Source organism: Heteronotia binoei, chromosome 6 (assembly GCF_032191835.1).
Source record: "Heteronotia binoei isolate CCM8104 ecotype False Entrance Well chromosome 6, APGP_CSIRO_Hbin_v1, whole genome shotgun sequence".
NCBI lineage: Eukaryota > Metazoa > Chordata > Lepidosauria > Squamata > Gekkonidae > Heteronotia > Heteronotia binoei.
Window position 1 is genome coordinate 60288388 of NC_083228.1, and position 26440 is coordinate 60314827.

At 40.4% G+C, this 26440-nt stretch overlaps 1 protein-coding gene across 3 annotated transcripts in view; it reads left to right on the forward strand.

The window, feature by feature from the left end:
* Positions 1-26440, forward strand: part of SHTN1 (shootin 1) — a 172347-nt gene that overhangs the window by 130015 nt on the left and 15892 nt on the right. For all 3 annotated transcript variants that reach the window (XM_060241557.1, XM_060241555.1, XM_060241558.1), the window contains exons 14-16: positions 801-854; positions 9299-9419; positions 10408-10585. In XM_060241557.1, coding sequence (XP_060097540.1) covers positions 801-854; positions 9299-9419; positions 10408-10585 — 353 coding nt within the window. The remainder of the gene's footprint in view (positions 1-800; positions 855-9298; positions 9420-10407; positions 10586-26440) is intronic.

A 26440-nucleotide genomic window follows, 5' to 3' on the forward strand; every position in this document is an offset into this window, starting at 1 on the left:
AGGAGTAATCACCTGTTTTGGGACAGACTTATTTGTGTTTGATTATTAAAAACCATCATGGGCATGGTTCCAAGATTCCCTCTAGGGCCCTCCTTGAACCACTCAGACCCAAGCAGGTATGCCCAGCTTCCAGGCCCCTGGAATCTCCACCCTCACTTTGAAGCATGATGGAGGTGAAACCAGGGAAGCCCATGAGTATGGCAGAGAAGGAAATATCTTTATATTAAAAGTGACCACGGCCATATGTTGAAGAGGCTGTTTGATGGCCTGAAAAAGGCAATCTTTGTAAAAGGTGAAAAATTTATACGATCCCACCTCAAATAGCCTTTCACCGTTAAGATTCATTCCATTTATATTCCTCCAATCCAGTCTCTCACTAAGTACTTTGAAACAAAGTCATTTCCAAGAGTTTGGCATGGTCTACACAGGAATCAGAATGTGGTAGTGATGAGTGCTGAGGCAGGGGCAGTCAAATGGACTGCACTATTTTGTACTACGAGCGAAGGATTACATTTTTCAAAGCTTTCTTCCATTTATAAATATATTAAATGGGAAATTAGCATGGAAGGCAGAAAATAGAACATTTTACATAATGAAAGCATAAAAATAAAGCATAGCCCCATGTACCACCTTATTCTGCCCTTATGTGTAGACCAGAGCTTTGTAGTGGATATGTCACTGCTTGCTATTTCCCACTGGAATGTATTTTCCTACTTACATACTTATAAATACTTTGATCAGTGTCTGCAAAAACAGCAGCAAACAACCTAGATGAAAGTTTGTTTGTTTCATAATTACAGCCAGAAGTTTCTAAGGCCTCAGAGGGTGCAATGAAAGAGCTAAAGGGAATTATGGTAAGAAAAAGTTTGTTTTCTTTGCATATTTGGTAAAAAAGTTGCCTTATAAGAAAGCAGATAGATTTAGGTTGTCATTTGGAGCCACTGAATGAGATCCAGTGTGGTGTAGTGGGTTAAAATGCCAGACTAAGAACTGGAAGAACCAGGTTCAAATCCCCAGTAACCTAGAAAGTTTACTAGGTAACTTTAGGCCAGTCATGAACTCTTGACCTAGCCCAGGCATGTCCAACTTCGAACAGGTCGTGATCTATTTTTTCCAGACAAAAGTGCTGGTGATCTACCACCATGAAAATTAAGTTTCAAATTAGTTTTGAATTAGTTTTTAACCCACCAAAGTTGGGTTCCACTCCCCCTACCCATTTACAATGCACCTTCTGTCATTTACTGGTAAGCAAAATAAGCAAAAACAAAACAGAGAGACGAAGATCCAGAAAGAACCGCAAACAGTTTTTCTTAAATTTTTATTGTTATAACTTTCTTTAACTGTCTTAATAACTTTCTTTAACTTTTATTGAATAATTTGTGTTAAATGTAGGTCAAGTATTGATCCAAGCTGATCTTGCGCAATCTTTAAAACTTCACTCTTGCTAATTAGTGAGATGGCTGAGCCTGCATTTCATCCACCAGCTTTGTGAAGTTGGGTGAATATTTCATGAGGGCCAGTCTCAGGGAATCCTGGAGATGTTCATCTGTCATGTTGGAACGCTGTGTACTCTTTGACATTTTAGATGGGAAAACACAGATTCACACAAATAAGTTGAACTGAAACAGGAGTGTACAGCTTCACTGCATCTTCTCAAGTTGGGAAATTTGTCTCTAGGCACTAGCTTCCAAAACGATTCTTGCTCAGCACGAGTCTTGAGAAAAATGTCATTTTTAAGGGTTACTATTTCATTTTCAAGAGATGCCTTGTTCAATGAGTAATTTTTACTGATAGCAGCTGCAGTTTCGTTAATGTCCATATCTGCTTTGAATGGGTATGACAAGTACACCACAACTTTTTCAATTCTTTGGAAGTCACAGAATCTTTTTTCGAATTCCTGGATAACAGAGCAGATTTCTGTCACATACTTCTCGTTCTGAAAAACAAAATTTGGATATTGTCCCAGATGGTCCTGCATATTAGGGAAATGATCAAAAGTGTTGTTTGCAAGGTCAGTCATCATTAGCTCAAATTTGCTCTTGTAGGATGAAACTGTACTCATCATCTTGCCAATGCATTTTTTTACCTTGTAGTTCAATGTTCATATCACTTAGTTTGCCTGTAAAGTCAGCAAGAAATGCCAGATCACATAATCACTCCTCATCTTCCAACTCTGCTTTGTCATCTCCCCTCTCCTTCAAAAACCTTCTTATTTCATTCAACAAATCACGAAATCTTCGCAGAAATTGATGCCTACTTAGCCACCTTACAACTGTGTGCGAAATGATTTCCGCTGCCCCTTCATCAAGAGTAAGATTGAAAAGCCATCTTTGAAGTGATCTTCCATGAACTGAATTTACAATTTTGAAAGTGATGTCCATGACAGTCTTTGCATTGAGTAGCTTGCTTGCCAAAACTTGCTGGTGTATGATGCAGTGGTAAGATAGGAAATCTGGAAAGTCGCCATGCTGTCTACAGAGGCCTATGAAACCGTTAACTTCACCTGCCATTGCTCTTGCTCCATCAGTAGTGATGGAAGCAAGTTTATGCAATGGAAGATTACACTTTGTCACAAAAGAATGGAAAGAGCTGATATTTCTTTAAAAGGGTAGTTCTCCCTTTTAAAGAAATCATTCCAAGTAGTTCTTCTTTAACACTGAAGTCTTCAAAACCATCCGGATAAAGACTAGTAACTGGGCTATGTCTCTTATGTCTGTAGATTCATCCAGTTGGAGTGAAACAGCAACACAAACTGAAACATCCTCCAACAATTGTTCAGTTGTGTCTCCACACATCTTTTCTATTCGCCGCACGATGGTGTTTCTTGACAATTGTACATCTTGAACAGCAGCTATGATCTCTTTCTTATTCTTAAATCCTTCAAAAAGATTATCTTCTGCTTCAAGAAAACAATCTTTTACAAATTCTCCTTCATTGATAGGTTTGCATTTCTTTGCGATCAGTGTCACGGCTGGGGCCGGGTCAGGCAAAGTCCAGGGGCAGTCCGAGGTCTGTAGCCAGTAAGCAGGAGGGTCCAAGGCGCCAAATCCGAATCACTGTACAAGTATCGCAGGTCCGAGGTCCAGAAGCCGAGGTCAGGGAGTCCAGAAGTCACAAGCCAAAGTCAGGGAGTCCAGAAACCAAAGTCAAGCCGGAGTGGATGCTAGAACGTTAGGGAGATGACTAGTTGCTTCCACAAAGCCTCCTCTCAAAGCCTACAGCTATATAGCCCTCTGCTGGCTGTTGCCCATTTGGGCTAATTGCTGGCTCAGAGAGGCAGCCAGGATCCTGTTACAACTCAAGCATCTTTGCTCTTAGAAGGGCCAGAATTCTCTCAAAACTCAGGGCTCAGGGAGCGTCTTGCTTGTGAGCGTGCCGCCCTCCTCCGATCCCGGAGGTCCTGACGGAGGCGGTCACGCACACGCGCCACCCGAGAGGGCGAGGCAGGGGGGCTGGGATCTTCTCCAGCAGGAGGCAGGGGCACTGGTGCAGGTGGCAGGGGCACAGTTTCTTCTGCAGGCTCAACTTCCTCTGCAGGGTCCCCAGCACCCATGACAATCAGGTTGCTGACCTTGAAGGATGCTATGGTTGCCTTGGTTTCGTCATCAACTGTGCAGCCAATTTAGATTGAAATTCTTTGCGCTTCAGTTACGAATTTCACTTTTGGGTGGAAAATCAGCATCAAACTTATTGCTATGCAGAGCCTTATAATGAGGCTCCAGATTACCCTTTTTGGGCAAGGATACAGCGGTATTACAAAGTAGACAACAACACTTGTCTTTCACCGTGATGAAGTATTAGTCCATTTCCCATTCATCATGAAAGTGGAAGGTTTTGCTCTTCTTTGGAACACTCCTCTTCTCTATACTGGGGTGGCTGGGGTGCTAAGTTAACACTGGCTGAATTTGGTCCAAAACTGTCGCTGTCCCAAAGTATTAAAGATCAACAGGAACTGAAGACCTCTGGATGATGCCAAAACCACAGATGCAGTTCTAAAAGTAAAAATAAGAATTCATTATACTGTCACCAATAACCAAATACCACCACACCAAACAATCATCAAAAAAACCCAAACACCTGTTCAGCAAACCATGAGACAGTGGGGCTGGTGATCCACCTCTGATCCCTCCGTGATTTACTGGTAGATTACAATCTATCTGTTGGACATACCTGACCTGGCCTATCTTACAGTGTTGTTGGGAGGACAGTGTGGAGCAGGGAACAATATATGGCACCTTGAGTTTCTTAAAGAAAGGGTGGAATAAAAATAATAGAACAAATGTTTTTACTTACTGTGTTATATACTTTAGGATTATCAGCTCTGACTAGGGAAATTCCTGGATTTTGGGGTGGCTGTGCCTGGGGAGGGCATAGTTTGAGGAGGAGAGGGAGCTCAGCAGGGATGTGATGCTGTGCAGAGTCTGCATTCTGTCAGATTCTCTCTGCAGTCTGGACATAAGTTTTAATTCCTGGAGAACTCAAGGCTCCAGACTTATCTCCAGACTGCAGAGAGAATCTGACAGAGTGCAGACTCTGCACAGCATCACATCCCTGCTGAGCTTCCTGTAGGTTAGTAACCCCACTGAACTTGTACCAATTTCTCACTAGTGTTGCTCCACCTCTAGGCTTCTGTTTCCCCCATGCAAGCGATTGATTTCCCACCAGTTGCTCTGCGGGCACATCTTGACACATGGATCACTCCAGTTCCCCTTGTGGTTTTCTGATGTTGTCTTTTAAGGACTAAGAAACTGTGAGGGGAACTGGAGGGAGCCAAACGTCAAAATCTGCCTTCAGAGCAATTGATGGGAAATCTATCGCTTGCACCTGGGGGAGAAAAGAAGCCTGGGGCAGAGCAATGCTAGTGAGAAATCAGTATTGGATTGAATAATAATCAGAGCAAGTCCTAAATATCTACCATAATAAGAGTTAACTTGCTCCTTACAATTCTTTCGAGTATTAGAATTAAAAGAAGCACTTTATAAAACCAGCTTCTAATGTAGTCTCAAGACTAGTCATTAGCACAGTAAGACGGGAGAAATAGGATTGGGAGGCGTAAAACTACATGCTTATATGCATATTGTTACTGTGCTAATTATGCATTTCTTGTAGGCCTCCATATAATTGTTGTAAACAAAGTGATATTAATTTGTTCCATTTCAGACTTGATATAAGACAGCTTAGTTTATTTGCTCTACTAACAGATCTGTAGCATGAGTACAATGCCAAGGAGTTCCTTGTTAATAATATACACACAGTTAAATTCAGAATATTAACAAAATGCAGGATTTAACATAATTGAAAGAAACATTCAGAATTAAGTGCTGTTTTGTTGGAGCCTCAAAAGATGTGCCAATTTTTAAGAGTTGCATGCTGCATTTTCCATTCCCCCCCCCCCCCCCAGAGAGTTGATGTGTGCAGTCCTAGGAAATGCAGTTTGCACACATTCTCTGTCCTTATGCTGGGTATGTGGGAAATAAGGTGGAAACTTCTGACAGGTGGCAGCACCTGAAGGATCTGCCAAACCTCATGGAATCACTATATAATATTGTAGAGGCTTTAAGGAGCCTGAGTTGGAGTCAGAGAGTGAATTTGAACTAGGATCAATAAGTCCTACAGCCAGTGAATCTTGCAGGAGTTGGAAAGGTCACTTGCACTGCTTGTCACTCTGACTCTGTTACAACCTTATCAGAAGCTGGCGCTTAAAATCAAAAAGGTGGCAGAGCAGTTTTTAAACTAAATCTAGGGGGAAAGCCGACAGGAGATGAAATGTCTCTGGTTCAGGAAGACTCATCTCAAAGAGATGAAGGGTTAGCTGATACTTTTCTACCGGGTAATGGAACAGAGTTGTCCACTGAGACAGTGACAAACAGAATGAACTGCCTGTCAGAGTCTCGAGGCGGCAGGAGGAAGGTGGCGGGCCTAGCTTGCCTAGGAAATTATAGATGTTTGTATGCAAATGCTAGAAGTCTTCGAAGTAAAATTGGTTAGTTGGAATGTTTAGTGTTGAGAGAACATAGACATTGTGGGAATTTCAGAAACTTGGTGGAATGAGGAGAATCAGTGAGACACGGTGATTCCTGGATATAAGTTATACCGGAAGGATAGGGAGGGAAGGGTTGGAGGTTGGGTGGCTCTGTATGTCGGAGAGGGCATACGGTCCAATAAGACTGAGGTCAGAGAATTAGACTCCCTTATAGAAATGCTTTGGGTTGAAATAGAGGGCCCAAAAGGCAATTTAGCTATGGGAGTTTGCTATCACCCACCAAATCAAAATACAGAGGACGACTATAATATGATGGAAGGCTTAAAGATGGTGGCTAGACGAAAAAACTGTCGTCATAGGTGATTTTAACTACCCGCAGATTGATTGGGTCAATAGTTGTTCTGGTCGAGAGAAAGAGACTGAGTTTCTAGATGCTCTCAATGACTGTGCTATGGAGCAGATGGTCACAGAACCTACCAGGGGTGGGGCGATCCTGGATTTGGTCCTAAGTAATGCCCAAGACCTGGTGAGAGATGTAAAAGTGATCGCACTGCTTGGGAGCAGTGACCATAACGTTATTGATCTCACTATTTGTATAAATAGGGAGTTGCCCCAAAAGACCAGCACAACCACGTTTAACTTTAAAAGGGGTAAATTCTCTGAGATGCGGAGGCATGTGAAGAGGTAACTGAAAGGAAAAGTAAATACAGTCAAAACCCTTGGGGAAGCTTGGAGGCTATTTAAAACTACAATCCTAGAAGCACAGATAAAATATATATCACAAGTTAGGAAAAGTACAAACAGGTATAAGAGAAGACCTGCATGGTTAACAAACAAAGTAATGGAAGCTGTAAAAGGTAAGAAGGACTCCTTTAAGTGGTGGAAAGCTAGTCCAAGTGAAATTAATAAAAGGGAACACAGGCAATGGCAAATCAAATGCAAGACTGTGATCAGGCAGGCAAAAAAGGACTATGAGGAGCATATTGCAAAAAGCATAAAGACCAACAATAAAAATTTCTTCAAATATATTAGATTCAATTATATAGATTCTTGTGCAAGATGCCACATACTGAGTTGTAGCCGATGTGAAATTGCTGCTGGAGACGCTCTGCATCCCTCTTTTTTGAAAATTGTGTAAAGAATCTATATAATTGAATCAATATTGGTCCCAGGTCTGATGAAGACTGGAAAGAAACAAGTATTTAATCGATTGGCTTGTCACCACACTACTTTGGGACTTGATTATACATGTTTTGGACATTTGGACTGATTTCTATATACTTCTTAGTAAATTGGTCACTAGCTTGCATTTTTTGTTGTGTTATCCATTATAGTGACCTCTCGGATTGTAATCTACTATTTTTAACAATGCTGTTATTTTCCCGAATGATTTGGAATTATATTATTATTTTATAGTTTTATAACTTTAATCATGTTCATTCTCAAAAGTAAAAGCACAGTAAAGGAAATCATAATCATTTCTGTTTTAGAAGTCAGACTTAGAATCATAGAATTGGAAGGGATTTCCAGGGTCATCTAGTTCAACTCCCTGCGCAATGCAGGAAATTCACAAGTACTTCCCCCCATACATACCCATGACCCCTGCTCCATGCCCAGGTGATTTAAAGATGGCCTCCCAGGTGATTTAAAGGGCTTACTGATCAGCTGTTCTACTTTAGGAAAGGAAAGGTCCCCTGTGCAAGCACCAGTTGTTTCCAACTCTGGGGTGGCGCTGCTTTCACAACATTTTCACGGCAGACCTTTTTACGGGGTGATTTGCCATTGCCTTCCGCAGTAATTACACTTTCCCCCCAGCGAGCTGGGTACTCATTTTACCAACCTCGGAAAGATGGAAGGCTGAGTCAACCTCGAGCCGGCTACCTGAACCAGCTTCCGTTGGAATCGAACTCAGGTCGTGAGCAGAGGGCTCCAACTGAAGTACTGCAGCTTTACCACTCTGCGCCACGGGGCTCTAATACTTTAGGAAACACAGATTTTAATCACGAGGAGAGAAGGGAGGGAGGTGACAATGGCTGTGGCCCTCAAGCACTGGTTCTCCCTGCCACTGGTGCCCTTCCCCACATGATTAAAATTGTGAGGGAGGAGTAGTGGGAGCAGCCGCTAACCTCCTGGGCTGTTTAAAGGGCCCACCAATCAGCTGATCAGTGGGGCCTTTAACTGGTGCAGGGAAGGCCGGCAGTTGCTCCTGCTGCCCCTCCCTTGTGATTTTAAATGTGGGGGATTTAATTGTGGGGAAGGGAGGAAGGCAGTGGTGGCAATGGCCCCAGGCTGGAAGTCAGGGGCAGGGCCCCCATAGCCCCCCCATGTGGCTAAGGGCCTGGTTTGGTGTAGTAGTTAAGAGTGGCAGACTCTAATCTGGAGAACCAGGTTTGATTCCCACTCCTCCACATGAAGCCTGTTGGGTGACCTTGGGCCAGTCACAATTCTCTTAGAATTCTCTCAGCCCCTACCTCACAGAGTGTCTGTTGTGGGGAGGGGAAATAAAGATTATTGTAAGCTGCTCTGAGGGTCCTACAGGTGGTGAAGGGCTGGGTATGCAACCAACTATTCCTACTTGCCTCACTAGCAGGGGTGTTGAACTCATTTGTTATGAAGGCCAGATCTAACATAAATGAGACTTTGTTGGGCCAGGTCATATGTGTCATAAAATGTAATGCCAGGTAACAGAGATATAAGTTTTATAAAGGACACAGACAAGCATAAAGATTTTTTAAAAACTTAAAATATGCTTAAAAGATTAGCGCTCTCACAATATTTTGTTTATTTAACAATTTCTGATAACTGACACCTTTTGCTCTGAATTATTGCATCAAAATCTCGAGACAATGTCTGTGCTGTAGCAGTCTTAAGTATGCTGTTCAGGTGTTGTTCAGGTGTGTGTTTGTAAGTTGCAAACCTACTTTTGATTTATTGACATTCATTACAGAAATCTCACGGTCAATGCTTTGAACCTAAGATCCCGGGAGAAACATGAAATGGCTGGGCATTGTGATCTTTTGTACATAAGTTGCTTCATGTGCTTCATGAGAAAATAGAGGGGCTTTGCTTTGTAGCTCCTATGTGAGTGAGCAAGCCTAGCAAAACAAGCTACGATGCAGAGGGAAGCAAGCAAGATAGAAGGAAGCAGATGACACTGAGTTGTTTGCAGGTCTGATAGGAGCACTCTGGGCTGCACATTTCACACCCCTGTTCTAGAATATGATATGCCTTACATGCATTAGAGCAAATCTTGCTTTCTAGATCATAGCAACTGTTCTTGGCTGTCGCACTTTATCTTAATACATTTTGCTTTAGGAAACACTGAATACATCTACAAGCTCAAGGAGCCTGAAATCTCTTGACACAGACAGCAGTGAAACAGAATTAGAAAGAATCTTGCGGCTTAGGAAAGTGACGACTGAGCAAGATAGCAACAGTAAGTTACAGTGATCATTTAAAGACTGCACAACTGACTTGTATTATATCTACAAAGCTGCTTCAAAAGTCTAAAAGCTTTCCCTTTGAAATACTTAGCATTTCAGTCCTCATTAATTGGGGAAATTTTGATTGCTCTCTCAGTTGATCCATGTTCTCATAATAGCTACACTCTAGCATCATCTTGCATTGTTCAATGAAATCTTTCTTGGCAACCTTCTGCCCTGGAGTTTAAACAGTGACACTAAAGCCTTTGTTACCCTTTCAAATCAATACACTTTTTCTCTGAGATGTTTTCGCATCATATGAAGATCAATGGTGCATTTTTATGACTAGGTATCAAAAAAGCTGTGTATGAAAACAAAAAGATGATTCTAACTATTAAATGAATAGATTTTTATTTATAGTTCCTATAACAATTCTGGGTGCAAAACACACAATTTCCAGACTGAGCACTTCCACATAGTTCAAGTAAGAACCTTGTGTTAGATTTCACAATACCCCTATTAAAGCATGGCAGAGTATGAGAATGTACCTCCCACACTATCAATATGAGGTGTGTGTCCCACCTTCAGTACAACAGATATTTGTGCTTGGGTATAATGTTGAAAAAAGGCTTAGAACCAGATTGTGTTGATATCTTGGATAGAATTTGTAAGTTAACCCTGCAGCCTAGGCAAATGAGCATTTTTTAAAATGTATGTGACTTTTCTGACATTACACCCAGAAGTGGGTGTTCAGTAGCATCAGAAGCAAAACATGTGAACCAGCTTGGGTACACTCCTCATCATGTAGAGAGGAACAATCTAGGTAGGAGAATTGTCCCAACTGACCCCCTGCAAGATAAGTGAAGGCAAGTGTCTAAATGAGATGAATTTAAAACATCTTTTAAAGCAAAGTGATCAAAGATCCTCTTTGGGTTAATGTGCATAAATTAGCACAATGCCACTTACATAAATAATAAAAATGCTCCACTCTTCTGGTTTAAGGTCCAGTGGGAATATTGGCTACTTGTGAATCCAAATCTATGCCAGTGTTGGGTTCTGTTGGAACGCAGTCTGCACTGAACAAGGAAATTTTGGAGACGGAATTCAGATGCAAGTCTTCAGAGTCAGATGATGGATGTCATAAAATGGCTGAAAGCACAAGTACCAAAGATACTATTCGGTAAATATTTTTTGATGTCTGTTCATTCCAAAGTGCTACAGTAGTTGAACTGCTTTATTCGTAACAGTCAAAAGATACTTAAGTTCTCATTAGCTCTATAGTAGGCAATGGCAGGTCTCAACTGTGATTGTAGCGATAGGAAACCACAGGTTTAGATCAAGCACTTATAGTTACACAGAGACCAATTTGATATTTCTTGGAAGATGAGTGCCTTCTGCTGGTAAGAAAGTTGAAAAAAATGGGCATGGTTAGCTTCTTTGTATGTTTGCATTGTACAGAGCACTGTCTAGAACTGTTCATTTGAAAGGTGTCTGTCTGACATTGAATACATATTTCACCGTTATTCTTATAGGGTTTAATTTTATCCCATTATCATCTTATATCATATTCTCATTTCACTTGACAGATGAACACTAGTATTTATTAGCTTCACTAGTATTTATTTGCATGAGTTGTTAAGAGGAATGATGTTGTGTCTGTAAACATGCAGTAGACACACATAAGTGAGCCATGGCCTGATGTCCACTGTGTGTTCCTTTGTTCTTATAGGTGCACGCTTCACACTTTAGTGTGCTTGCATTTTGCAAGAATTGTCATGTTGAGGCAGACTGAGGTTACCAGAGTTAACTTTTACTTACCTTTGCTGAATCGAGTTTAGTAACTGCTTTTATGTGCAGCTGCCACAAAGTCAATGCATTGGTTAACTTTTGGGAGTTAACCAAGGAATAACATTATTTTTAAACCATATGTGTACATACAAAAATAGTATGGCCTCACTGACCCAACTCCCCCTACTGGTTCCAGTCTTTGCTGCCTAAAGTTGCTAGTTCCTGGTTGGGAAATACCTTTAGATTTTAGGGGTGAAACCACAGGAGGGTGGGATTTGAGTAGGGAAGGTTTTAGTAGAGACCATCTTTCAAAATGGCCATTTTCTCCAGGTGAACTGATTTCTGTTGCCTGGAGATCAATTATAATAGTGGGAGATCTCCAGCCACAACCTAGAGCCTGGCAACCATAGCACTTCCTCTGGCTGTTTCTCTCCTCCTGTCCCTTTGCTTCCAGTCCACAAACTCTGTTTTTCTTAATATATGCTCATGCACAGAGCAAATATCTTCATGGTTTTTTTAATGTCCAATTTTTAAAAATAAATTAAGTTGTTTCCCTGAATTTGTAGCCCAATAAAATCGGTTGTGTGCATGTGAGAGAGATATTCTTAGGTAACCAAGAGCTGAATGTATGTGCTAGGAAATGTAATAAACTCTAAAGGTAAAGGTGCAAGCACCAGTCATTTCCTACTCTGGGGTGACATTGCATCACGTTTTCATGGCAGACTTTTTATGAGGTAGTTCGTCATTGCCTTCCCCAGTCATCTAAACTTTACCCCCAGCAAGCTGGGTACTCATTTTACCAACCTCAGAAGGATGGAAAGCTGAGTCAACCTTGATCTGGCTATCTGAACCCAGCTTCCACTGGGATTGAACTCAGGTCATGACTCGTGAGCAGAGTTTGGACAGCAGTATTGCAGCTTACCACTCTGTGCCATGGGGCTCCTTGTGATAACTCTAAAGGCTTGCTATTATGTCAGGAGCTCCATGGACATATCTTTGTCTTTTAAACTGCAAGTAGCAGTTTCAGGAGGAATGTCCTACTTAGAATGGGGACCAATTTGGAGGCGTAACTATTTCCCTGTAACTATTTTTGCAATTTCAACCCTCTCCCCTGTTTTCATTTTTCCTACAGGGCTAACAGCAGCCCCAGAGGAATTACTGAGATCACAGAAATGACGTGTGTGGGGGGAGCCATTTCCTGACCCGATCCTTCTGCAGCTGCTAATTGCAGTTTTTAAAATAACAGGCAGACTATTCAGATACCTCCCAAGGTTACGTCTTGTCAAGCTCCACCTTTCGTCTGACAAGGGAAAAGATGCTCTGTCTATGTATCTTTAGCCCTGAGAGGAAAGAAGCAGCGGGGGCAGGCAATTTTGACTGGGAAAATGGCCCACTGGGAAAGGGTTAATTACCCTTTCTGCTGCTCCTATTAAATTTAAATGGCTACCGCCTTCACATGTCTCCAGTCCAAGTGTTTCCCTCATATCTAATTTGGCCACTGTTCATTTAGCAAAATTTAGCAACAAGTGGACTCAAGCACTCATGTATCTGGTCTCTGAGTATTGAAAATGTGTGTGTGGGGGGGGGATCCTTTGCTCGAAAGGAGCACTTCTTTTGGATATACCCTGAATTTTCCACTCAACTAGGATAACCTAAGCCACTTAGCTTTCTTAATTCAAAAAATTTAAAACCAGAAATATAATTTATCAGATGAATAATAGGTCCTATTTTATTTGTGTGAGGTTCTTCACATTCCCAATTTATTCCATGTGGGAGAGATGAAAACTGAGTTTAAAAGCAAAATGATAGCTGTGGCTATTAGAATGCTAGGATATTTTTGAACTGCAATTTATCAAACAAATTATAGAATTTTTCAAATAAGAGATTAACTGAAAATATATGTAATCAGTGTCAAAGGATCCCCCAATACAAATGTTCATGTTTTTCCAAGGCTAACATGCCACTGCAGGAAGCAACTTTTAATCAGACTTTGAAATTTTGAACTAGTTGGAGGTGCTGAGATGCAATATTTTAAAGCATTGGTCTGTTTGGTTGAATAAATCCTCAGTACAGTACATTTTCTTTCACTGTGCCTTTTAATCACCAAAGTTAATCCCGCTTCAGATGGATCCGGTTGATGATCAGTTTGTTTTATAACAATCCCCAAGCTTTTTTAGAAACTACCCTAAACCTTTCGTTCAGTTCTCATTCTAGGATGTCAGGCAGTTTATCACTTAAAGAAAAAGGGAAATAAGTGAGACAAATCAGATCAGCAAAATGTTATAATCATGGTTAATTAAACCTCTGATTTCCTGTTCCGTCAGGGAAAAGGGGAACACCTATTCTCAGAGGTCTGCGTCTCATAGTTCAAAGGGGTAAATCTTAACAAATGAAGCGGAAATTCAATTCACATCTATTTTTGCTGGCTACTTTATTTCCTTATGGGTGCTTTTATCATTAATAGAAAAGAAGTAGATTGATTTCCTCTCTTTCTTTCACCTTTATATTTTTATTTAATTCTTTGGCACATTTTTTAAAGAACAGATTCCTCTCTAATCATACTTTGTTTGCTCTCTCATGCTTACTCATTCACACATCCTTGACAAAAGATTATCTATACTTTTCTGTTTTCTAATTAAATTTCTTTAATTTGACATCATTATCATTGCTTTGTTTTTTATCCACTAGCAAGACAACAAAGGCAGTTTAGTTCAGAGATGAGTTGTTTCCCATGAAATGTAACATTGTTTGTCTGTGAATTTCCCCCCTCTTTTAATGGCTAATGTTAATCAGATGATTCTGCTACCTTTTTTTTTTTTTTGGTCTACCTTTTATTCTAGTAAACTAAGTGGAAATTGCATTTGCAAGGAAGGAAATGGAATAATTGCAAGCCCAAGGTCTCCCAGAATGTGTGGCGAATTGACCGTGAAAAGGATCTTGTATTGACAGTCACAGTTGTTAGGGGCTATAAAAGCATATTTGAAGCTCCATTTATTTTGCCGCTTGCTAATTCAGTGATGACCAAAAAAAGCATCTTTTGATTTAAAATTATCTGCTTACAAAATTAAAGTACATATCATGATCTATATTCATAGAAGCAGGACTAAGCAGTTGTTGTATGTAGTTACCTACCATACCATACAACCAACATAACAGCACAGGTTCTTTACAGGGTAGGGTTGAGCCTCTGCTTGTTGCTGGATTGACATACATCATATGAAACACCACTGGCAAAATTATGTATGGTCATGATGCTGTCGACTGGACTGTTCAGAAACAGATACCCAGAATAATTCAAACTGCCTTTCAGAATCTACTATGTCTTAGGGTTATAGCTCATGTAAGGCAGGGGTGGGGGTGGAACCACAGCTGAATATCAAAATTCACATTTCGTACATAAAACTCCCCATGTTTTTACCCTGGCATCTCTAATTAAAGGATCTCAGGGAGCACGGAACTTCTTTGTTTGAGACTCTGCTATTAACCAAGAAGAACAGAAGGCACTAAACTAGATAAATTAGGCAATTATTATGTATCTATACCTCATATCTTAAAGGTGTCTGTCAAATCCCTATCTGCAGTTTGGAATGCCAGATTGTCTTATTATTATGATTTAATTCAGTTTTTTACTCACCCTCCCCTTCTACTGCACACCTCAGATTTTATAATATAATCATAAACCATTTAAAACACAAATTGCAACTGTCAGATGGCCAATAAACAATGCAGTTTCAGTGGGGAGCTCTGACCATATCAAAAGTTTTTTGGGGGGAGTCCACAAGAGAAGAAGCAGGAGGATGGCTCAACAGGTGTTTTTCACCTCAGTCAGGAGCCTTAGCCATAGGCTGTAGCCATGGTTACTAACCTTATGTCTTTTTACTTTACATCATACAGAGCATCAGTTCTCTGGGCTACCCATGAACTTTTATGGTTGAAGTGGGTTAGGATCAGTTTTCCCTCTAAGCTGAGTTAGCATGAGCTAACTCAGTTTTTTAGCCTCCATCTCACACATTTTTGTCTTAGCTCAGGAAGGGTGACCCTAGAGCAAACTAATTTGTGCAGTAGCCAAAGCTTTCAACTTTAATGCCAGTAGCTCATGAAGTAGAATCTTTGCTCATAAGACTCCACAGCTTAGAGAAAGCATTGGTTAGGATAGATCTAGGGCAGGGGGTCTCCAATCTTTTTGAGTTTGCAATCATTTTTGGAATTTTAGTGTAGGGTGGCAGGCACAACCACAGAATGGCAGTTACAGGTAGTGGAGTTGTACACACAAAGGAAGTCCAGTGCTGGGGAGAAAAGGGGTACTTTGGAAAATACCATTGGGAACAAGAGGTGAGAGGGACTTAAACCAGCACTGTGGCAGCTGCAACTGAAACAGCAATATTTTAGTCTGCCCAGCTGAATGAATCTCCAGTGACTAGTCAGAAGTCCTGCTGGACAAGTGGTCCACTTGGCCCCACCCACTTTCTAAAAACACTTGGTTGGTAAAAGGGAAGGTGTTGGGGAACACTACAGGTACCACATTGGGGACCCAGTGGAAGACTCAAAGCAAATCAGACAGAATGCTATCCCAGCACAAGGGAGCCGGGTCCCTGCCCTATCTGGTGAACCCCACACTCCTCAACACTGCCCAATCCCAGATAAGTTGAAACAACGCACCAACAGAAGCTAATGAAGGAGATGTCGACAGTCTTGTCAGCCCCACAGCAGCAGGGTCGACCTCCACAGAGGCTCCAGTGAGAAGCAATGGTTGGATTGGACAAACTCAGCCAGGAATGTGCAGAAAGGGCACATTTGGGCAGGAAGCTGCCTGAAAGAGTTCCTCACGCAAGGGCTGGAGAGGCCAAATTGCTAAACACTAGGAGGTTAGCACACCAAATTGTGGAGACAAGTTCACCCTGCTGGGACCTCTTGGCATAGGTATGAGAGGGCAGTTGGCTGTGCAGGAAAAAGACATTCAGGCCCAAGGCTGGGTGTCAGTGGCTTTATTTGGGGCAGATCCACCAAGGAGGAGAGAGGGAGGAACAAGGAAGCAGGAATAAGGTTGGGAATAAAAGGAGGGTGGCTGGACAGGTTGGTGAGAAGCTGGCTGGAAACCAGTGGAATGTGACAGGCCATGAGAAAGTGGAAAAAAGATGGTTCTAGCTGGCAGAGAAGTAGGTGTGGTGACATAACCTTCCTCTCTGCCATTTTGAGACCTCCAGCATCCTCAGTAAAAGGGAAAGGAGTCATTTATAGTTACAGCAACCAGTCTTTATTCTTGGTGCTTGAGAGGGGCAACAGTGTGAGGAGTTCTAGTGTCCTGGCCCCACTGATGGACCTCCTGATGGCACCTGGGTTTTTTGGCCACTGTGTGACACAGAGTGTTGGCCTGGATGGGCCATTGGTCTGATCCAACATGGCTTCTCTTATGTTCTTATAAGGAAACGGGTCATGACAGCAACATAGACCCTAGTGGCAGACCAAAGACCTGGCAATGAAAATAGCAAAGAAGGCTTTCTCCTGCCTCAATTGATTCAGCTGAATATTAATATGGTGTAGTGGTTAAGAGCAGTGCACAGCCAGGTTTGATTCTCCACTCTTCCACATGAAGCCAGCTGTGTGACCTTGGGCTAGTCTCTCAGAACTCTTTCAGCCCCACCCTCATAAGATGCTTGTTGTGGGAAGAGGAAGGGAAGGCGATTGTAAGCTTCTTTGAGACTCCTTAGGGTATGAAAACCAACTCCTCTTCTTCAATTACCAGTGATTTTAAAACTGTTCAAGGGTTTTTGGTACTAGAGTAGTCACAAAAAAACAGAAAAGAAGAAGTATGGATAGCCCATTTCAAAACTTGATTCTTTGCTGATAAAATCAATTTTATCCATTTCAGATTGAATGATGATGATGATGGATTTATACCCTGCCTTTCACTCTGAATCTCAAAGTCTCAGAGACCCTGTGAGGTAGATGGGGCTGAGAGAGCTCTCACAGAAGCTGCCCCTTCAAGGATAACTCTGGAAGGCTATGACTGACCCAAGGCCATTCTAGCAGCTGCAAGTGGAGGAGTGGAGATTCAAACCTGGTTTTCCCAGATAAGAGTCTGTGCACTTAACTACTGCATCAAACTGCAGGTCCTGAGCTGAGCACCCACTTTTTAAATTGATTTTTTCAGGTTGCTCACCCTGACTGAAGAGGACAGGGTTCTTAGGATTATGAAAACCACCATCTGCAGATGTGCCCTTATTTCCCTTGATAAAAAGAGCTATCAGGAGAAAATAACTCCACTGACTAAAACTGATAATACTTTTCTGGTTGACAACCATCTGTCCAACAAATTATAAGGCAATCATGAGTTCTCTGCCCCCCTCTCCAAAAAAGCTTTGCTTGTTAAGGATAATTTTACAAACTTTAGACCCATGTCAATTTTGTCATATCTTGTTAAGGTATCTGAGCAGGTAGTGGCAGAATAATACTTCGCCCCTTTTCATCTGGCCTTGTTATAAAACAGACTGCTTTAATAGCACTGGTAAATGATCTTCAGTTGCTCTAGTGGATAGAGGCATCACAGTTGATTTTCTTACATTTCTTTGACCCAGTGGACCATGCTAATTTGCTAGCAGGCTGAAGCATGGCTTTAGTGTGACTCACACAGCTTTCCATTGCTTTCAGTCTTTTCCATCAGATTGATGGCAAAGAATTTCCTTTGGAGATGTTGTATCACTGCCTTGGAAAATGACCTGTGGAACCTTAGTCTGGTGCTCTCATCTATGCTATATATAAGTAACAGATAAGCAAAATCTTTACTGGTAGGATGGCAAAACCACCATGAGAAAAACCTGGGGCAGGCTTCCTGATATGAAGAATGCATAGTTATGTCTACATAAGTTTCATTTCTAATTTAGTGTGAGTGAAATGCACAAAGCCAACAGGCTCCATCAGGTTTATCTGCAGTCTGGTGCTCATTTATGTGCACTCAAGCCAAATAAGAGCAATGTGATCAGTATATATAACAGCACTGAACTACAACATGGAGCTGATGAAAAAGAAATATGATAACATTTTTCAAATTCAAGAAGGCTGCTATAGAGTCAAATATGAGCAACTTACTATATCCCTGATGGGAAGGACAAGATGCCATGGGTTAAATTTGAAACATTTTGTTTACATTATAGGAAATACTGTAAAAGTAGTGATGTGCTTGGTTAGATTATGTTCTTCTGAGTAGTTTAAAAAGACAAACTAGTTGAATATTGTTGTACATGGCTACCATCAGTTCCTTCAAAGGTCTTATTAGTGTGGTGACAATTTGAGAAAATATTGTCAAAATATATATGCCAACCAAGGTAATACATTTTTATCAAACCAGAGTGTATTACTGGAAGATAATATAAGGGGGACCCTGCTTTGGAGCAGAACAGAAAACAGCATAATAAGATACTGTACTCTTTCAAAGATTTTTATTTTGTTTTATAGGATACAGAAATTTTTAAAAAGAGAAGGGAAAAAGTAAATCAAGAAGTGATAAAAGACATATATATTTAAGCATCCGCCCCTTCTACAATTTCAAAGCAGCTTGTACATAACACTAGCAATACATAGTTATTATCATAACAATACAGATCAACTCCAATCTTCAAAGTCTTCAGTCTTCTACTACATTAATTTCTTTTGAACATTAATTTCCAACCTAACACATTAATTTCTATTATACACAGTTTCCCCTTGATTATTATCAAAATTTTCTTCTGCCATTACAGCAACAAGATAGTGTACTGAAATAGGCTTAGTACATGGTCATTGTCTATTACCAAACAGAAGCAAGGAGGAATTGTTCTTGCTCAGCCCCAGGTGAAAACTAAACACAGCAATTAATTCAACTTCCTCTTTAATAGAACTGGTGGGACAGAAACCTTATGCTCCTTTGTCAGCAACAGGTGTGAACAAATGGTTTACTGTGTCTGCTCTCTGTTCTCTCCAAGACCAATTGATTTATCTTTCCCCCTCCTTTTTTTTTTTTAACTATATCACTAAGCATCTGGCAAGGGTCATAGCCCTTTTATTTTGGTGGACTGATTGTTTTTGGTTCTGAGGAATAAATACAACAATAAAACAGAATTCTCTTGCTACCTGGTGATGCACTAATAGAACTAATCTCCCTCTGTGTGTGTCTGTGTGTAAAGGTTCCTTCATCCATTGTTCATACAAATTCTGTACAGTGTGCTAAATAGTTTATACTTTTCTGTTTTGAGCTATTGTCTGAAGTAAGTTAGGTCCCCCTTTTTTTTACAGTGCAGCCATCATCAGAATATGTAGTGCCACTTTCTACATAATACTCTCACTTTGTGTGTAAAAATTGCATGTTGTGTGGGCATATAAACCAACTGACACAGATTGCTTTGTGAATTTGTTAAAACAGGCTTTATATACCAACGTCTGTTGGACTTAAAATCAGAGAATCTATTTGTCTTCTAGGTATCATAAAGTCTGTAGAGATTTTTACTATAGTCCATTTCTGCCACTGTATGCACTTTGAAGATTAATGTTGAGAAAAAGCTGAAAAAGGGCCAAAGATGGATTTTAGCCAGAATGGCCAGATGTGAACATGGGACTTGTATCTTCCAAAGCTCTTAAGGATTCACTCATCTCTTACTTGTGTTGTCTAGTCCGCCATTACCAAGATAAGCATATCCATCCCCTTTTATGGACATTTCCTGCATTTCTTCTTCAAATAACATCTAGGCAGGGATTTTTTGGAGCAGGAACGCAGTTCTTGGGGGTGGGTGGGTGGGGCCTAATATGCAAATGAATTCCTGCTGGACTTTTTCTACCCAAAAAGCCCTGCATCTAGAAAAACTAATATCAAGAAGTAGTCCTTAGAGTGAATATTTATTTATGGGATTTCTATCCTGTCCTCTCCCACAAGTGGGCTCTGAGCAAGTTAGAGTAAACCAATAAAATAAAAACAATTTTCATATAATTCCTACCCTGAAAACCATACATAAGGATGAACCAGTTATTCAGTAAAGCCTCAGGTGTATGCTATATGTATGCCCCCAAAGGACCAGCTTATTAATCGTGGGTCAAAGCCACCACCTATGGCACATTAGTATAATACACATTAGTATAATTAGCATAGGCGAGTTAGAGCAGGAGAGGCCTGGTATAGTGAGGCATCTGCCTCCTCATCCAAAGGCCTAAGATTCAGTTTGGTGTAGTAGTTAAATGCACAGACACTTATCTGGGAGTTTTGATTCCCCACTCCTTCACATGCACCTGCTGATGTGACCTTGAATCAGTTGCAAGTTCTTATGCAGCTGTTCCTCTTGAGCAGTTTCTATCAGAGCTCTCTCAGCTCCACCTACCTCACAGGATGTCTGTTGTGGAGAGGAAAAGGGAAAGGAGATTGTGAGCCACTCTGAGACTCCTTCTAGTAGTAAGGGGCGGGGTATAAATCTAATCCTCCTCCTTGTGGCAAGGCTTTTTTTAAAAAAAAAGAGGTGCTGGAACTCTCAAGAGGGAAATAGGTGTCCCTCATGAACTTTTAAACATTTTTGTATAATTTTGTTTCCATGAAGAGGTTCCGCTGTGTTCTCCCAGAAAAAAAACCCTGTCTGGTGAAACAGCTTCGTTTTACAGGCCTTGTAGAATTGTAATAAGCCTTGCAGAGCCCTGATGTGTGCAGGTTCTAGAGTTCTTCTGAAACTTTATTTACTTAATTTACTCAATTTATACCCCTTCTTTCTCCCCAATGGGGATCCAAAGCAGTTTACATTGTTTTCCACTCTTCCATTTTATACTTACAACAACCTTGTGAGGTAGATTAGGCTGCGAGTACATGACTGGCCCAAAGTCACCAAACCCACATGGCAGAGTAGAAATTTGAATATGGGTTTCCCAGATGCAAGTCTGCCACTTTAACCATTCAGAGTATGGGGTATCTTTGAATGTGTTGACTTTTTGACTACCATCAAAGGTTTAGTTTTCTGGACTAGGAATTCAGGAAACTGAATTCAGAAGGAGTTTAAGAAAAAACTAGAAAAAAAATATAAACTAGAACTTTTATCTTGGATTTTTGGAAGCAGCTAATTTAGTTGTCCCCTTCCCCAAATATTTAACACAGTAGGAGTCTCATTTAGCAATTTTTCTGAGGAAACAAGGTGATATTTTGTTCAGTATGAAACCAAAGAGAATCCCCAAGGTTCCTGGGATCTGTTCACACTGAAGGGAAAGGCGTGTCCTCACTCTTCCTACCTTTTTGTCCTTAGTACACTAAGTACTTAGTAAACATTTGTTTTCAGGTAGTAGAGGATTCAATTAATAGAACAAGCCACATAGAGGGTAAAGCCTAATCTGACGATTTTATACAATTAAAGGATTTTCCCTCCTTCCTTCAGTTGTAATCTTAACACTACTGAATTGTCTACTGACACTGCAGGAAACAGCTCTGCCTCAAAGAGACACAACTACAAAGGTTTTCCATGCGCAGCTTGTGCATGGACAATTAAGCTTTAACAACAATTTGGGAAGAGCAACAGGATGTTCTGGAAGCTGAGAATCTCTTTCTGTTAAGAACATGCTCCATAGATGGTAAAAGAAGGAGCATGCAATTCAGGATGCATACAGCTGCAGTAGACAAGTCATTTAAGTTTGGTTTAGGTATGATATGGCCACTTAAGGAAACTGCATCTTAAAACTGAGCTATGGCACAAGGATGCCAGTGCTGCCATAATAGTACATACATACAACTAGTAACCCTATGTCATAGCTGAGACTAGACCAACTTTCAGCACCCAGGAACCATTGGCATTACTGCCGATTGTTTTCCTTCTGTGCCAAACAGCGTACACAAGTGCAGTTCAAGGGTGGTTATTTGATACTAGCAAGCCTGGAAGAAGTGACAACTTCATATATAGCTTTCAGATATCCATTTGAGCTGTTCTTTCAAACAGAAATATCTGAGGGGGGGGGTGTTGTAATCAAAAATAAGGTTTGTTAATATGATTGGGACAATTAATATGATTTAAGGGACAATTCAGGTGTTCTCCTCAGTGAATGAGTGTGAGTTTTCAAGTCCCCCCGTCCAGTGCCTTTAAAAAAGGAATGGCTCGCTTTCCAAGAATCCTGTAGAGGTAACAGCAGCTGGAGAAATCTGCAGCCAATAAATAATGTCTATGCTGGCTACACCTTTTCTTTTTTCAGCTCCAAAAAAGGCCAGTTCAGATAAATAATGTGTGAATCATCCTTACCTTTGAAGATGCTTTGGAAGCTTTACATGGTCCAGAACATAGCTGCCAGACTGTTGACAAGAGTGTCCTTGTCAACACATATAACACCCAACTATGGCAGCTACACTGGCTCACGGTTAATTTCCAGTGCCAAATCAAAGTGTTGGTATTTACTTTTAAAGCCTAAATGGCCTGGGATCCTCATACCTTCAGGACTGCCTCTCCCAGCATGATCCTCCTCCTCTTCTCTGATCATCTTGGAATTTATTGAAGGTCTCTTGTCCACAAACTGTCCACCTTGTCTCAATAGTGGCCCCTGTTCTGTGGAACCAACTGCCAGAAGAGGTGTGTGCCTTGCGGGACCTCCCTAGGTTCCACAGGGCATGCAAGGCTGTTCTTTTTCAGGTGACCTTTGGGTGATTGTGATTCACCAGGCAGCTGGATGTTGTCAGCTGTGTGTTTACCAGCCACACATCCTACCCTGCTTGATAGTGGATAGATTTTAATGTGGATAGATTTTTAACCATCTTATTTTAAAGATTATTTATTGTATCTTTGCATTGTTGTTATTGATGTATTTTAAATTATGTTAGCCACCCTGAGTCCCATTCAGGAGAGAGGGAGCAGGATATAAATTTGATAAATAAATTAATTAATATTATGGCAGTTGCCAGGCTTATGAAGTGAACCTCATTCCAGAATATAGAATCACACTTAACCTAGTGTAATCTGCATACATTTTAGATTTGAGACCAAGCAAGATGGTACTCACCTGGAACTATCCACATACATGTTACATCTGTGTTTTGAAGAGCCAAAATGCTGCCATTGATGGGAGAACATTACCATCTTATGTACCTTATTGTTTAAAGAGAGATTTCTTTTTATTAGATCCTTTGAAGATAGGAATGCTTAAACATACCAATGAAAGAATGCTTAAACATATCCAAATCACTTATAAAATCTCAGAAATATGAATTAATATTAATCCCCATTAAGCAGTAGCATAAATCAGTGAAAATTCCTTTTTGTTTTCAAATCATTTCAAGTTAACATACTGTTCTATAGATTCAGGTGGGTAGCTGAAATGATCTGAAGTAGCAGAACAAAGTTTGAGTTCAGTGGCACCTTTAAGACCAACCAAGTTTTATTCAAGGTATAAGCTTTTGTGTGCAAGCACACTTCTTCAGATACAGTGAAACACTTCTGCAACTATTTTATATAGAAAGAGAGAGGATTGGGGGTGCGGTTTAGTTGGCAGGAAGGGCCAATTAGAGTGAAACTTTGTTGGTCTTGAAGGTGCCACTGGACTCAAACTTTATACTGTTCTGTAGTTCTTTGTGTAGTACTATGATTGAATGTGAATACAATAAAAAAGGTAAAGGTAGTTCCCTATGCAAACACCAGTTGTTTCCAACTCTGGAGTGACGTCACATCATGACGTTTTTCACAGCAGACTTTTTATGGAGTGGTTTGCCATTGCTTTCCCCAGTCATCTACACTATCCCCCCAGCAAGCTGGGTACTCATTTTACTGACCTTGGAGGAATAGAAGGCTGAGTCAACCTTGAGCCAGTTACTTGAACCCAGCTTCTGCTGAGATCAAACTCAGGTCGTGAGTAGAGAGCTCGGACTGCAATACTGCAGCTTTACCACTCTGCACCACGGGGCTCTTGTGAATAAAATACAGGGTCATAAATCAATTGTTAAAAAACTCGCATAGCTGATGTAGAATTTGGATTTATTAATATACTGTATTTTGCAATTTTGTTTGTACTGCTTCTATAGATTATAAAAGGTAGCCTTTCTTTAGCCAAACATACTGTAAATCATTATTTTAAAAAGTGTTGTAAGATTATACTAAAACAAATTTTACGCTAAATTAAGAAGACTTTTAAGTATTGGTTGGATCCAGAGGCATCATTCTACTTAAAAGAAATCTTCTACTGGCAGCAGTTTTCTTCCATGAGCAGAAGAGTCACCTGCAAGTGGTAGAAGGCTACTGTTGGATCCAAGCTTTAGTATTAATATTTTAGTGTAGTCCCCACAGTCTTTTCTGTCCCATTGTTTATTTCTTGTTGGCTTAATGTTTTTCTTCATATGAGATTCCTTGGTAGACAAATAGTTGCATTAATTCACATGTAGAGTATTTTCTTATTGGTTTTTAATGTATAAGTGCAATAAGTATAATAATGTATAAGAAGTATAGTAAGTCTACACAGCCAGTTTGGTGTAGTGGTTAAGTACACAGACTCTTATCTGGGAGAACTGGGTTTGATTACCCACTCCTCTGCATGCACCTGCTGATGTGACCTTGGGTCAGCCACAAGTTCTCTCAAAACTGTTCTGCTCAAGAGCAGTTCTGGGAGAGTTCTCTCAGCCCCACCTACCTCACTGGGCGTCTGTTGTGGTGAAGGGAAGAGAAAGGAGATAGTAAGCTGCTCTGAGACTCCTTTGGGTAGTAAGGGGCAGGGTACAAATCCAAGCTCGCTCTCTCTCCCTCCTTTTCTTATTTTTAGATAGATGAGGGTATTAAAAAAATCTTGTCTGCCTGACATCATTACTAGAATGTGTGAGCATATAATAATATTTACTTCTGTTTCATCTTTATAAAGATGCCTTTAGGTTTAGATATTGTTGAAAATGTAAGGTCAGTGTTATTGTTATGTAAATACAGGTTACAGATGACCCCTTCAAAAATATTTGCTTTGTTTTAAATAGGGATGTGTACAACTATTTATTTGAATATTGATTTCCAGAATAATGTTCTTAATGGGAAGTTAGAAGTTTACACTCTCTTTACTTATATATTGATCATCAAAATAGTATTTAAATGCTATTCTGTACAAACTGGTTTATGGATCTTATGTTCTGAAAATTCCTTTATAACTGATCATACAATGTGCAATACATTGTTCAAGACTAAAAAGAGAATTGGGAATGTTTCTTCTTCAAATAAAAATGGGTTAGCTTACCTATTTTAATTTGGACTGCAATTTTTTTGAAGTGAAACAACAAGATTTCACTGAGAGTCTTCTGATGTGAATTCAAAGGACTGAGTGCTGCCTACCATGACCTGTTCCTTACTGTCTGCTGTTCATTGCAATGGAGCTTCAGTGGCAACTGCTTATGGTAGATGGTACCCATTTATAGAGAATCCAAAAATCTATTTTGCACTGTGGCAAATTTCAGCTCAGGGTACAAAGTAGTAAGTCAGCAGTAAACCCCCGAGACAGATTTTATGTTTTTTAACAACACTGCACCGTGAATAGCAGCAGTTGTGTAAAAACAACTTTGGTGGGGGAGAGAAAAGCTCCAAAGGAAGCATGAGCAGCAGTTTCTTGTTTGGTGCTGGAGTACTGGAACACACAGCAACATCTTAATCATTGGATTTCACCATTAAATTGTGTTATATTGACAGACTTTAATCTTCCATCTTTCTGTCCTTGAAGGTGATAAATATAATTGCTGTATTATCCATTTTTATTGTAAATGAAACAGGCCTCACACTATTTGGCTGTGCATCAGCCGTTGGATTGCTGCCATCCACTAATGCAGGTCCCCTGTGGAGAGCCCAGTGAAGAATTATACCAGATTGTGTTAAATAGTCCAGCTGTTGAGATTTGAAAGATAGTTACCTCTTAAGTGAAATAAAAAGGACCTTGGCATTTATGGCTTTGACCATTTTTATAGTGTTGGGGCAATCAGCTTTTAGGAGAGGTGGCATTTTCTAAAATAATTCCCTTTTTGGTATGTCATTTCCAAAGTTTTGTTCACCATCCTGTTCAAAATATTTCCATTTCCATTTTGCAGAAAATACTTAAGCCTTGAATAGTAGGCAGAATTTGCATAGAAGAGGCTCCCTGCCCCCCCCCCCGCCCAATCTCAGTGAACACTTACTCAACTGAATCACCATTTGGATCTGTCACAACCAATTTCTGAACTAATTAGCAGATTCTCAGAATCCAGTGTTAGATATTGTGTTAGTGCATATAATTTGAACTATGAATATCACAGAAAACAAACAGTGATTTCCTTATAAAA